The sequence below is a fragment of the Aulonocara stuartgranti genome (assembly GCF_965226115.1).
Source record: "Aulonocara stuartgranti genome assembly, chromosome: 17".
NCBI lineage: Eukaryota > Metazoa > Chordata > Actinopteri > Cichliformes > Cichlidae > Aulonocara > Aulonocara stuartgranti.
In genome coordinates this window covers 16,432,501-16,446,370 of record NC_138953.1, presented here as the reverse complement: position 1 = coordinate 16,446,370, position 13,870 = coordinate 16,432,501, and the positions used below count along the sequence as shown (strand labels likewise).

At 39.9% G+C, this 13,870-nt stretch overlaps 2 protein-coding genes across 7 annotated transcripts in view; both read left to right on the top strand.

Moving 5' to 3' along the window:
• The first annotated feature begins 1,073 nt into the window (after window positions 1–1,073).
• dohh (deoxyhypusine hydroxylase/monooxygenase) lies at window positions 1,074–8,910 on the top strand. Of its 6 annotated transcripts, none has more exons than XM_082509692.1 (6): window positions 1,074–1,160; window positions 1,703–1,809; window positions 2,341–2,508; window positions 4,563–4,639; window positions 7,114–7,369; window positions 7,625–8,910. In XM_082509692.1, exons 2-6 carry the CDS (start codon window positions 1,704–1,706, stop codon window positions 7,933–7,935), a joined length of 918 nt encoding a protein of 305 aa, XP_082365818.1. In that variant the 5' UTR covers window positions 1,074–1,160; window position 1,703; the 3' UTR covers window positions 7,936–8,910. The 6 variants fall into 6 exon arrangements, with proteins under 6 accessions (XP_082365818.1, XP_082365819.1, XP_082365816.1 ...); XM_082509693.1 differs by having other exon boundaries at window positions 1,083–1,160; window positions 1,700–1,809; XM_082509690.1 differs by having other exon boundaries at window positions 1,088–1,191; window positions 1,700–1,809.
• Window positions 8,911–9,890: 980 nt separating this feature from the next.
• Window positions 9,891–13,870, top strand: part of rsph4a (radial spoke head component 4A) — an 8,979-nt gene continuing 4,999 nt past the window's right edge. Inside the window, exons 1-2 of the mRNA XM_082511499.1 lie at window positions 9,891–10,083; window positions 12,005–12,227. Of these exons, the coding sequence (XP_082367625.1) occupies window positions 9,998–10,083; window positions 12,005–12,227 (309 nt within the window). The 5' untranslated portion in view covers window positions 9,891–9,997. The remainder of the gene's footprint in view (window positions 10,084–12,004; window positions 12,228–13,870) is intronic.

Below are 13,870 nucleotides of genomic sequence, written 5' to 3'. Positions count from 1 at the left end.
CAGTGTTTAGCACTATTGTGTCACAGCAAAAAGGTCCTGGGTTTACATCCACAATCTCGCTATAGCCTTTCTGTGTGGAGCTTGCATATTCTCCTCTGGTTCTCCAGCTTCCCCCCACAGTCCAAAGACATGCAGTTAGACAGATTACATTAATTGATGATTTTAAGAAGAATTAAAATGGTATTTACCCAGAATAATAATTAGATTAACAATATCAGAAATTTTGTTGTTCAACCCACTCATAAAAGAAACAATAAGTAAGCATGGAAATGTTGACTATTTTCAGATAGAGTCAACTGTAAATGTCTGACCAAAATAAACTCACAAGAGGACAATTTGAAACAGAGATGATCACCAGTTTCACATTCAGAAGTACAAAAAAATTACATGAGTCAACCTCAATTTCAAATCGCTTAAATAGGAAATCTAGGAGTGGTATTCAAATGTTCCTTTCAACAACAAATCATTTTATTATTTTGATATACTTTATACTTTATTAAAGTATTTAAATCAAGATTGCAGATTGCTAAAATCTGACATATCATAACATTTACAATCAGACCAGATGCGTTTGAGAAAAATTAATTTTGTTCCTTTAGAGATCATAAGTTCTTTTACAAAAAAAAATGAAAACAACAACAACAAAGGCATATTATCAGCAAACTGACTAATTATAAATTTACTCTATTTTATTTAAATTCCTTGACTATCAGGTGAAATTTCCAAGGAAAATAGCCCCCAATAACCCCCTCTAGAACACTGAGGTGAATAAGTACTCGTTTTTACTTGAAGGACATAACCTCACAGTAGTAATAACCGTACAACTGTCTGTAAATTGTGCTACACTTGTATAGCATGAGCTTCTTTTTTTTTACTTTATCTGTCCGACTAAAGAAAAAAGTTACACACACAACATTATTAGATTTTTTTTCTATTGCTACCTCCATTCCAAATATTGTAAAGGTGTGTGGTTTATGTTCTTAAATAGCCCTGTTTTTTTGTTTTTGGAGCGACATTTGAGTCTACACTCCATACCAGCTGGTGGCGGCAAAACACAATTTCGTAGTTTTCCAACCACCTGCAAAAATAACAAAAAAGAAGAAGGACACAACCGCTTCCTGCGACTGTCCGTGGATTGTGCTGTGGGGACCGTGACGGAGGTGTGTGAAACGCTGTACATACTGAAGCTTGGTATGTTTAGACAATGGTTACACTGAGCACCGTTGTGTGGTGGAGTTAGTGAATACCGTGTGAGGTAGTTGTGAAAGAGTTCAGCCAATGATAGGCGATGGTTTATTTGTGGAAGCCGGTGTGCTCAGCGCGTGCTCCCGACTCAGGCGCGAGACACCGGAATGTAGTGAAGTGACAGCGGTGTTCACCAGGAAGGAGAGAAGCGTGAAAAAGATCAATAATACATCATATAAAGTACAGAGTTAGCTGCGGGCCGTGGACAGAAACGATATCTAAATACTATATCCTCCGCAGCTGGTTTTAATATTGGCCTGGACTCGAGGTATTTAGTCAAAATCCTCATATGTCTCGGTTATAGTCTATATAACCGTTTTGTTCTCACCTAGCAGTTTTAGATTTTTAGCATAAATAAGATAAATAAGACTTGAATATTAGTAAGACAAAAAAGCTTTCACATTGCTCTAAGTTTACAGGTCCAAGAGTCATAAGTGTGTTGCTCTCTTTCCAGCAGCATGGCTACTGTCGAGAACGTTGCATCAATAGGACAGCATCTGGTGGACCCGAGACAGGACCTGACCAAGCGGTTCAGAGCTTTATTTACCCTGAGGAACCTGGGAGGTAAAACACCAGGACCACAGAGTTTTTTATTTTCAAAAACTGGATAAATGACAAAAGCACTCAGCTAAGTAACAGTACTCAAGATTTGCAGTAGTATTTAGGACTCCAACATTGGTTTGTAGGGGTGGGACTCACCCCACACATTCAGTTTCTTCTTTTTTCTTTTTTTTCAAATGTAGTTGTGGTTGTTTCTGTCCTTTCACTATATTTTAGTAGCCCCTATGTTTTCCAACAAAACTCACATGAAAAAAGTAATCTTTAAATCCCTAAACTTTGCAATAACGTCTTGTTCTCAGACTTGCAGCCTCCAGTCTTTTCCTCGTCGTCTGGTTGGCTCAATCACAGAAAGCAGCACTGTACTGTTTGAAAGACAAGACATTCAGTTTTTTCTTTTTCTCTGAGAGATCTTTTTTTAATGTAAACTGAAATCACAGCACAGCTGTTGCATATTGTTGCAATATATTTGCTGTGACTGAATGCCTGTAGTGATTTTTGGGTGAACTAATTCAGGGTGTCATCTGTGTGTGTCAGGTGCTGAAGCTATAGAATGGATCAGCAAAGCCTTCGCTGATGAATCAGCCCTGCTGAAGCATGAGTTGGCTTACTGCCTGGGACAGATGCAGGACAAACGGGCCATTCCTACTTTGACTGCTGTTCTCAAAGATAAACAGCAGGAGCCAATGGTTAGGCATGAAGCAGGTAAGCATGCTTGATGAGGTTGAGGAGTCTGTGTACTACCAACACAAGTATTTTGACAGAGTATGTTTTATGTAAGCTCTGTGCTCTGCACAGATGGTGCGTGTCCAAGTGTTCATTTGTTGCTGCACTAAGTACAGAAGTTCCCAATTAATCTGCTTTTTGTATTTACAACACACGCGCAATACAGACGCACGTGCACTGTGTAAAATACCTAGAGTAGCAGAAAAGTAGAAAATGAGCTACTCTCTTGTGTCATCAATTTTTTTTCCTAACAGTAATTTAGGTAAGGTGGTATAATTAAACAATTACCGTATTTCCCGGACTACAAAGCGCACCTGAATATTAGCCGCACAAGCTAAAATCAGGGGAAAATCCTGTTTTGTACATACATTAGCCGCACCTGACCAAAAGCCACAGGTGTTTCAATATTGACTTATCATATGTAAGAGAATATGCACAAAGCGAATTGTCAGGAAAGAGATGGCTGTTTGGAGACACACCCCTTTTATTAATATTTTGAAAATCAAGTTATGGGTACATATTTGCACATGTGCTGTGCTTCATAAATGAGTAACAAATGTATTACATAACAGTAACCTACAGCACACCAGAAAAATAGATTCAGACTACCTTTTAGGCTCAGGTGCAGTGACACGGCTTTAACAAGAAGAAAAGTCAGTCATTCACCACCATCTTCCTGCGCACTAAAACCACCAAAGTCCTCTTCTCCAGTGTCGGAAACGAACAGGCTCAGGATGGCTTCGTCATCCACTCTCAGCTTCTCTCCTTCGTTGTCACTTTCAAAACCAAAGATAATCCTCATTGTCATTGTCAGTGTCAGAGTCGAACACCCTCTGAAGGGCCGTGGCGGTGTCCTCCTCTTCATCATGCAGCAGTCCAGCCCTTCGAAATCCGTTGGTGATCGTGGATGTTTGCACACTTTTCCACGCTGTCAGATTCCACCGGTGGAGTTGAGCACAACTTGCTTTTCGCAAGTTTATCGCCGCTCGTCATCCACGACTCCCGCTGAACGCGTAGCGCTACTTTGAAGTTTGTTTTTCGCGCTACTTGTACGGCACTATGTTGCCTGGCGGATGGACATGTGACCAACATACCACTCTTGAACCCCGATCCTTCTGCCAGGCAACGTAGTGCCGTACAACAGCGGAACAAACAAAACAAATCGTCTTACGATATCACAAAAATCATGGACAATCTATAGAAAAGCCGCACCTGACTAAAAGCCGCAGGGTTCAAAGCTTGTGCAAAAAGTAGCGGCTTATAGCCCGACAATTACGGTAAATAATATAATTTAGTTGCTCCTTCACAAATCTTATCTTTGCTAAGTACTTTGTGACAAAAAGCAGTATAATCGTATAATCAGCTGCTTGTCAATTGAGTCTGAAGCTTTGCCATTTTGGGCTGGTTACAACGTTGTTGTTTTTTTTTGTGCTGCAGCCTTGTGGAGATGGAGTAATGACATGTAGACCAGTTTCATGTACTGCAGGTTCTGGTTTGAGAGATGCAATCCTCTCCCTAGCTTGCTCTGGTCTCTAGAGCACCACAAGGACCATTTATGCAGACAGTGGAGCTGGAATTCCATCCACTGCAGTACACAATCATGGCATCTGAATGATATCAAGGACTGCCAAAACAATAAATACTAAAATGAGTAGCCAAATATACTGCCCCCACATTAAAATGCTTTAGTGGTCTTTGTAAGGAGCACTAGGTGCCTTGCGAAAAGGCCACACTTTGACAGAATTGTCCCTAAAGAAGGTCATGTTGAACTGAAAGAAACTGAGAATGTGCATTTGGCATGAGGGACTGTTAGTGAGCTAATATTTAACCACTCTCTTTCTGCTAAACATAAGTTTGTGTAGAAAAGTATAAGTTTACATACATGTGTATGCAAACTCACAATACTTTCCTGGCGTAAGCATGATGGATGCTTTTCAGAAAATATTTTGAGACTTGCAGGATGCAAAAACAAATGAAAGCTGGAAACAGCGGTGCAGTTTTGAAGTCTGACTGCTATCTCTGTGTACTTGTAGGGGAAGCTCTGGGGGCAATTGGTGATTCTGTGGTTTTGAACCTACTGAAAGAGTACAGTCAGGATCCTGTCATTGAGGTAAGAGCATATCACAAAACTTGCCTGCAACTTTCAACTTGATTTCCATTTTACCTGCTACAGAACAGACCTACAATTTAGGCTTGGACTAATTTAACAGGATATTAATTAATTTTGAAAGTAACTGAAAAACTTGATTGACTGTTGTATTTGAATTGACTGGTTGTTGTCATGCCTTTATTGTCACATCACCTCCTAACGGCCATCTTTCAGGCTGCTCTTGATGTTTCCTGCTGCCTTTTAAAGTTTTTTCCTAAAACCTTTTACTAAGTGTATTAAATCTTTGGTGGTACAGAAACTATGCCCTCTACTTTGACATCTTCAACTCTATAGTGTCACCACTGCATTCCAATCCATCCCTGAAGTGTGGTTTTCCTTGCTAGCCTTTTTAAAATATTATCATTATTATTATTATTTATTTTTTTAGCCTGTTTATTAACTGCTTGCTGCTCTGACATTGTCTGCTGGTATACTCAGTGTTACAAGATGATATCCAAGACTCCGTCTTGTAAGTTGGGGATCAGCGCTTGTCTTGTTGGGTACTGCTGCTGCCACTGCCACCTCTATTTCTGCTGCTGTTACTGCTCCTACTGCTGCATCTGATTGATGACATGCTACTGTGCCCCCTAACTGCTCACCATCTGCCACCACCTTGAGCGTCCTTTTAATTCTGGTGCTTGTTGTTGATCGCTCTATGGTCTGACACATGGCGGCGCCCACATGAAGGACATTAAGACCACAAAGTCTCTGCAATAGTTGTCTGTCTTGGCACTAATGACTTAATATATTGTCAGAGAACCTCAAGCAAGGCTTTATACACCTCGTGGGCAGCCACTGGAAAGCAATCTGTCACCTCTGACTTGCTGTCATACCCCCTTTTATTTAGTAATGTAAAGTTCAGCTGTTTAGAGTTCAATGGCACATCTGGTTTAAGAGCTAATGCATTAATAAAGACATTCCCTTTGTGTACTACAACCTGTCATTCCTCAACTGCTTTGAACTTTTTCAAGCGAAATTGCCTTCACCGAAACCACTGGGATTCACACAATCTGTCCACAGGCATTGAACTAACCCTTCACTCTTGTGGTCTTTACAGCATAAATCCTGTTCACTCCCACTCTATTACAGAGACAGCTGTTTTCGTACCATTGCTACTAGGCAACATTTACAACAATACCAGTGTGATACCCATGTCTGTTTACCCATTTTCAAGGTCAACCACCCCCACTTTACCATTTCCTCAGATTGTAAGACACAGATGGGAACAATCCCATCGATCATCTTTGCACATGCAAGCTTACTAAAATTATTGCTCTCTGCTTCAATTATTGCCAGTTTTTCCAGTAGAACTTTATCTAATTAATCATATATACTTAACAATATTGTCACCTGTATCAATCATTTCCTGTATTGGTGAAACTTTCCTTAAAATGTGGGACTGTGGAACTTTGTCCACCCAATACTTAAATTCCCAGAGGTGCTCAAGCCGTGTTGGAGTTATAGCAGTAGTTTACAAGGGTAACTAAAACTGTGTTCCATTTACTCCTGGTTTATTTCACTCCTTCAAATTGCTAACATTCAACATTCAGTGTGAATTTTCTGGTCTACTGGTTTTTACTCTTGGTGTATCTATAAACTCCCTGCAGCTGTCTTATCAATTCAATTCAAAACCCCAGCAATCATATCACCTCCTATGAGAAAGCGCTTTGGCAACAGTGGGAAGGAAAAACTTTCTTGTGGTGGCCGCAGCACAATGTGCCAGGTTTTGTCACAACGAAAGTCAGTGTGAGACATGGTGAGCATAATGGCCACATTAAGGCACAACCCCCACTAGGGTTTAAATACCTGGGACTCTCCACCATTTGATTTGGTGAGTTCTAAGTGAGTGGTAACAAAATCTTGCTAATTTTCAGAGGGTATACATACCATGTTACGGTCATAAAAACTGAATGTGAGCAGAGCAGCAGTTTGAAATTGACTGGTTAAAATACAGTCATAATGGTCCTCATATACTCATCATCTCATGTTGTTTCTTTGTTTGTCAGAAACATTAAATATGTAAGTCAGAGGAACTTTAAGAGACGCTAAGCAGAGACAAAGTAAATATGACTTCAACTTTTGGAAGAATTCAAGTCTGATATGTCATTTAGCATGCTTCATACAACTGTGCTTTATTTAGCACAGTCACACACTTGACAGTTAACTCACACCTATGATCTCATAGGCCTGGACTGAACCACTGACTTTCCCAGTATATAATCTCATTTACCTCAGTATTTCAGTGTTTTAACTTCATAATTGGACATATTTTTATTTATAAACAAATGCCATTTATTATTTTTTGAGGTTTACATTTGGTGATAATTTCAGTTACTCTTGATACTTGAAACCACAACTAAAATTGCAGCTTGCACTCTCAATTATTAACACTCGGTTGATACAGAAAATGACATAAAAGTTGACAATCTATACAGGTTGCAGAGACATGTCAACTGGCTGTTCGACGGCTAGAATGGCTTCAGAGTGGAGGAGAGAAAACGTTGCAGGACGGACACGCAGATAAAAACCCCTACTGCTCTGTAGACCCAGCCCCTCCAGCAGCAAGGAAGAGCGTGCCAGAGCTGCGCTCCGCACTGCTGGATGAAAGCCTGCCACTCTTTGACCGCTACCGTGCCATGTTTGCCCTGCGTAACCTTGGCACTGAGGAGGCTGTGTTGGCACTAGGAGACGGTAAGGTCCAACTTTATGGTAAACAATTATGTGAACATTTATTTCACTCAGCAGTCATCGTTAATCTGATAATACTACATGCAAACTATGGTTCTAGAACACTCAAGGAACTTGAAGATGTCGTTACTGAGCACCTAATAAAATATATGCATATATGAAAGTCAGTAACTGTAAATCCTTGTGAAGTATAAAAATAAGTATGTAGAACTACGCAGATGGAAATTAATATGTGCATCCGATTCTGTTTGCCTCCAGGCCTGCAATGCTCCAGTGCTCTGTTCCGTCATGAGATTGGCTATGTTCTGGGGCAGATGCAGCATCCAGCAGCAGTCCCAGCCCTCCGTGCAGCTTTGGAGCGTTCCAACGAGAACCCCATGGTCCGGCACGAGGCAGCGGAGGCTCTAGGCTCAATTGGCAAAGACGAGTGTCTGGCCGTGCTGCAGCGTTACCGTGAAGACCAAGAGCGTGTTGTCAAGGAGAGCTGTGAGGTTGCACTTGACATGCTGGAGTATGAAAACAGTGGACAGTTCCAGTATGCAGATGGATTGGTCAGGTTACAGGGTTAATTTTTAATTATTTAGGTCAGTACTGAGGTCACCTTGTGTTTAAAGGTAATTAAACACAATTTGTTGCTAACAGTAATATTTTCTTTACTTCAATATAGCTAAGTTGAAAACCAAATATATTTAAAAAAACAAAGGGTGGAACATGGATAATATAGGGTCATCCACCCTAATAGCCTGTGCCTTTGACCAGCTGCTGCTCTTGCCCCATCATTCAGCTGCTCCTTCAAATCATCCCCAAGTACAAATATGGAGGAGAAGCTGCCCAGCCAACAGCAACATTGGGAGACGTGCACAGAAGCAATGGAGTGAGTAAAGAAGGACTGCTATAACAACCAGCCAGCCTCTGTTGTATGGCACCAGAAACAGACTGGTGATCAGGAGATGAATGAGTGTGGATTGTTGGGTCCTAAATTTTAAAGCCAAAGTAATCAACTCTATCCAGCTTGCATATTGAGTTTTTTTTATGTCCAACTAAAAATCAGCCCACTCAAAAAGATCATCTGGAAAAGAGCAGAGTTTGTTTATTGAATGGAGTCATATAAACGATAAAACAGACTGTCACAACCAACAGAACAGCAGGACAACACAAAGCAGTGCAACCCCAGGCTATAGAGCCTTCCACATATTCACGTGCAAAAGACAAAACAACACAGAAGAGAAGGCAAAACAAGAAAATGGGGCAGAAAAGCGTGGCAAAGAGAGAGCGAACCCTCCGGACCCTCTATTTTATTGAGTAAGGACCCTCTGCTCAATCTGAATTCATCCTGCATTGTGCTTCTACAGTTTGATGCAAACTTCTCATTTTAAACTGTCTGCTACAAGCATTCGTGGTGTGACGTAGACCTTGATTTGTCGTGCTTCTCTTGGTACTTTGCTCCTAAATTACCATGGAGCACAGCTTGCAGTTTAAATGTAAATTTTTTTGTTATTTACAGTCAACTGTATAAAATTAAAATGATCTTACATACTAATGTCTCTCCTGAGTTTCACGAAGACCTTCTTCCCTCAAGTCCTACAACTCAAATTCTCATAACTGCTTGTGGTTTTGCACATCAGATAATTAAAGCTTTATTTGTAAGCATCAGTAAGTAAGCAATAAAGTACAGACTTCATGCCAAATAAAGAATCCTTATTATCACGCCTGTCAGCGTAGTCCAGAGTAGGTCTATTAAGACATGGATGAGTGAGTTTGGTGTGTAAGAACTTCACCTGCACAGAGTCCCGATTTCAACCCAATCGAACATCCCTGGGATGAATAAGAGCAGAGACTGCAAGGCAGGCATTTCTCACAAAGCCCTTTGGTGCTGCAGGTGAACACTATCCAGGTACAAAAGGACAAATGTGAGTTGTTGGCAACTTGTACCACTGTTGCTGAATTTTGGAAAGTGATTTATGTCTAGGTGTAGATTTGTGTTGATGTTTAATTAATGGAAATTCCCTGCATCCTTAAAACTACAGAATCCAATTTGTCCAAATTGTCGAGATTTAAAGTGGATTATATAGACTAGGTGTATTAGAATAGACCATATACTTGCAGTAAAACAGCCATTTAGGCTTTAAAAAATAAAAATACAACTCAAAATATTTTATACATAAAATAGATAATATAATGTATCTATAAAATGTTTATATAATGTTTTATATTCAGTCGGGCACATTTGTTTTTGATTGTTAGTTAAATATTTTAAAATGTACGTATTGATCTTTCAGTGGTTTTTAAAAAAAATCTTTTTAATAATTCTTATTAATTAAACAATAATAACAAGAAGTATGATGTCTTGTATTCATTATGACGGTATAGTTTTAATTTTCCAAACACATCCTGGTATCGGATAGCAAAGGCAAGCAGTGGTGTCGCACATCACTAACCGCCAGGGTGCATCCGCGAGCCTAGCAACCAGAGCCCTCTGTTAGCGAGCGCCACCGTTACAGTAACTATAGCAACCCTTGGAGTCTGTATACGGCGGTACATTGAGAAAGCGGTAAGACGAAATTTTGGAAGTCTTTTCCACGCTTGTATAAACCGTTACTCTGTCCATACCTCAGACGTAGTTGACGAACGATGGACGGAAAAGAGGAGAGAGTGCAGTCAGCTGCCGCGTTCAAGTCTTATATGTTGAAAAACAGCACAAAGAGCAACCTGAACCTGTAAGTTACCTTTTTATAGTACTAGTTAGTATCTGATGCTCTCATGACCTACTTGTCTGTTTGTTAATTTATTTCAATCATGTAAACAATGTGCACAAGTTCATTTAGAAAAGAAAAAAAAGCTATACAAAATAAAGCCAATACATTTCAACATTGCTTCACCGGTTCTGATTCAGTTACATATCGAAAGCAGTGGGAAGAAGTGCACACTTATTTAATCCCACCCATTCGCAATACGTTATCGGTCAATATTTAATCAGCTTCCTTGCTGATGTAATCTAAGTTATAATAATGAACACATTTATAATATAATATGATATTTACACCAAATCGTATCATTATGTTTTGTGATTCCATAGCTTTGCCTCCATACTACAAGACCAGTACCTCCATTTTTGAAAAGTTAGCTGTACAATGCAATAAGCATGAATAAACTTTCCTAAACAGAGACATTCACTGAATTTCAACATTCTCCCTTTCTTTATAACTCCTTTGCTTAATTCGATGTTATTTGATCTGTGATCCAAATGTAACTATTAACATATATGCAAAAATGTTTGAAACATGTTAAAGCTGTATTGGCACCAGGGCATTATCGGGCTATGGATAAGATTTTGTAATGATATCCATAGCTGTATAACCCCTAGATCTAGTTCATTCTGATTTCACTGAGTTTCGTTTCCTTCCGTGTCCTGTTTGACTTGGTCTCTGTGGATCCTCCCCAGCAATCCCCTATGTGTAGCATGTTATGTCTGGTTGCGAATGTCAAGTTTTTGTCTCTGTCTTGTCTCCATGTCTCTCTCCCTCTTTCCCTGTCATTCTCTCTCTTGCTCTCTCTCTGTCTTCACTTTCTTTGTGTTTGTCTTCCTAGTCTTGTCTCTGTGTCGCCTCCCTGCATTCCCTTTATTTAGTCAGTCTTGTCTCTGTTTGTTTCCCTTGTCTTCCTGTGTCTGGCCTCTGTCTGTTTGCAGTTTTATTTTGATAGTCTCTAGTGTTATGTGTATCATGTTCAGTGTCGCTTTCCTTGTCTCTACAGCAAAGAACATTACTAATAAATACTGGTTATAAAGAACCTTAAGCACACTTTTATCATTTGATTTGTAATGCCATTATACAATAACGTTCTGCATTCTTCAGTTTCTCCTCCCCTTTCATAAAGGATGGTCCAGTATGCTATGCAGAGGATGCAAGCATTAAAGCACTGAAGCTTAGTATTTGAAGAATACTATTATGTCCTCCATGCAGATACTTCCATATCACGTCTGTTAGTTAGGAACCTTCCTAAGCAAAATTGGCTATTTGAACGCATATTGGGTTTCTGTATGTGTGTGTGTTAGTTCATGTATTATTTCTTTATTTCCTGTCTCGTTAATTCCGAGTTGTTTGCAGCTATCTTTCCTGATGTTTACCACCTCCCTAATTACTTACTGTGTGTATATATTGTCTCAGTTTTCCGTCATCTGATGATCTCTGATGATCCCTCGGGATAAAACCCCCATAGATGGTGGTCTGATTAGTAGATGTACGCTCACGGCATCCTGAGCCACAACCACTGGAACTGGTGTCTGTGACTTATTTAGTGACACAAGAGCTTCTTTTTCACTCTAATTAAATTCTGGCTAAATTTTTGCATGTTAACTAGTATTGTGCTGCCCATGTGAGTTGCCAGGGGAAATGCACCTTTAGAGGTGAGAACTTCAAAACTGTTGCAAGACCAAATTTTGCAGCATTTAAAGATGCAGTAAAAAGAAAAGGCAGTTTAGATGAAATAATACAGCAATACAACAGAATAGTCTCATGAAAAACCTTTGACAAAATGTCTTGTGGAACCATATGGTATCTGTGTATTAATATGTGTGCTAATATGTACAACTAAGATTTATAGGTTGATATGTACCAAACTGTGTAACTGATGTTCTAGTTATGACCACCTCACTCGCTTGCTGACGAAGTTGATGGATGAGCAGCCACAAAATCCAGTGGATGTGATAGAGGATATAAGCAGTGATGTAAAACGGGGTTTGTTAGAAGAGATGCAGAGCACTCTGCAAGATCTTCCAGAGACTACAGCTGATGTGGAGCTGGCTAAGCAACAGCGCCTGCTCTTTACTCGGCCAAAAGATGTGGATCACGAGGAGGAACTGGTATTGACCACACACACCTACACTGTTTGTTCTACAACTTTTATATACAGCAATCTGTCCCTTTGTTAAATGCTAAGGTGATGGATATGAGGTTAGGTTGTGGATCCGTTCAATTCAGTTTTATTTATATAGTGTCAAATCACAACAACAGTTGCCTCAAGGCATTTTATATTGTAAGGTAGATCCTACACCAATTCAGAGAAAAAAGAGAAAACCCCAACAATCATATGACCTCCTATGAGTAAGTGCCTTGGCGACAGTGAGAAGAAAAATCTCAGTTTTAACAGGAAGAAACCTTGAGCAGAAACAGGCTCAGGAAGGGATGGCCATCTGTCATGACTGGTTTTGGATGAGGTGAGGAAGACGGAATCAAAGACATGCGGTGGAACAGAGCCAGAGATTATTAATAACTAATAATTCACTGCGATTGAACTTCACCAGGGAAGTGTGTTTGCCTTGCTCCGTTTCAGGTTTTTTCCTCACCATCAGAAGTTCTTGGTACAGGTTGGACTGTAGAAATAACTGTCAATAACTGTCACTTTTCATCAGCTTTAAGATGTGGTGCTATCCTATGCTTCTTCATAGCTGTGATGTCCCGGGTCATTCAGGTTTTGACTGGTGCATTTGTAGCTGTGGGAGTCCAGGTTGATAGAGCTGGGCACTCCATCTGCCCAGATGTCCTGCGGCCTCTGTGCAACTTCCTGTTGAGGCCTCTTCTTTAACCCCTGTACAACCAGCCAGCGCCTGAGCTTTTCTGGGCTAAACTCAGATTCTAGAAACTTGTCCTGCTGGATCTTTTAAGGCCTCCTCTAGGGAGAAGCCCCACTTCACCCTTTCTTACTGAGCTCCATACTAGCCTCCAAATCCCAGAAAGTAGAGTCATCACTGGTCTAGGGGTTGGATGGTTCTGGTGATGTCAAATGGGTGATACTCCAAGTACTAGTCAGTGTATGACAGAAGACAGAGGAAAGAAGAGAACGAGGCATTAGTTTGTCATATTTTTAGAGACAACAGTGACATGCTGACCATTAGAGATTGTTAATGAAAATATTAATATTGAGCTACATCGTTTTCTGCAGTAAATCCTCAGGTTGTATGAAGGTGAGAAAAAAATACATAGCCTCTTCTCTCTATAGCGGCAATATCCTTCCAACCCTGCAATGCATAAAGTTCATTATATGTAGTTATAACTTTTTAATTGACATTTTGCAATACATGAGAATTTGCTTCATTAGGTGATTGATTTTATACACCTCTGTCAATGGGATTGAAGAATGTGGATTTTAACTTATATGCTGTTTTTGTGTACAGATTTCCAGCTCTTATGGTGAAAATGAGGATTTATTGCCATTACACCTAAAAATTAATCAGTAAAGTGTCATCCTTCATTGGGGGAAAGGAGTTGCTACAAGTTGTGTTAAACTAAAGTGCTAATCCTAGTGCTAATCAAGGTGGTTAAAACTGTAGAGTGAACATCATCAGACTCCTTCCTAGTGTTTCTATGCAGGATATTGACTTTGTGGACAGTAATAGGTCATAATAATAGTTTTTTTGTATGTGTATGGGCTTTGTGGAGCACGGAGTTTCTGCCTGTAGTATTTTACTTAACACATTTGTAAGATATTTTGTACTCCAGCTGAATT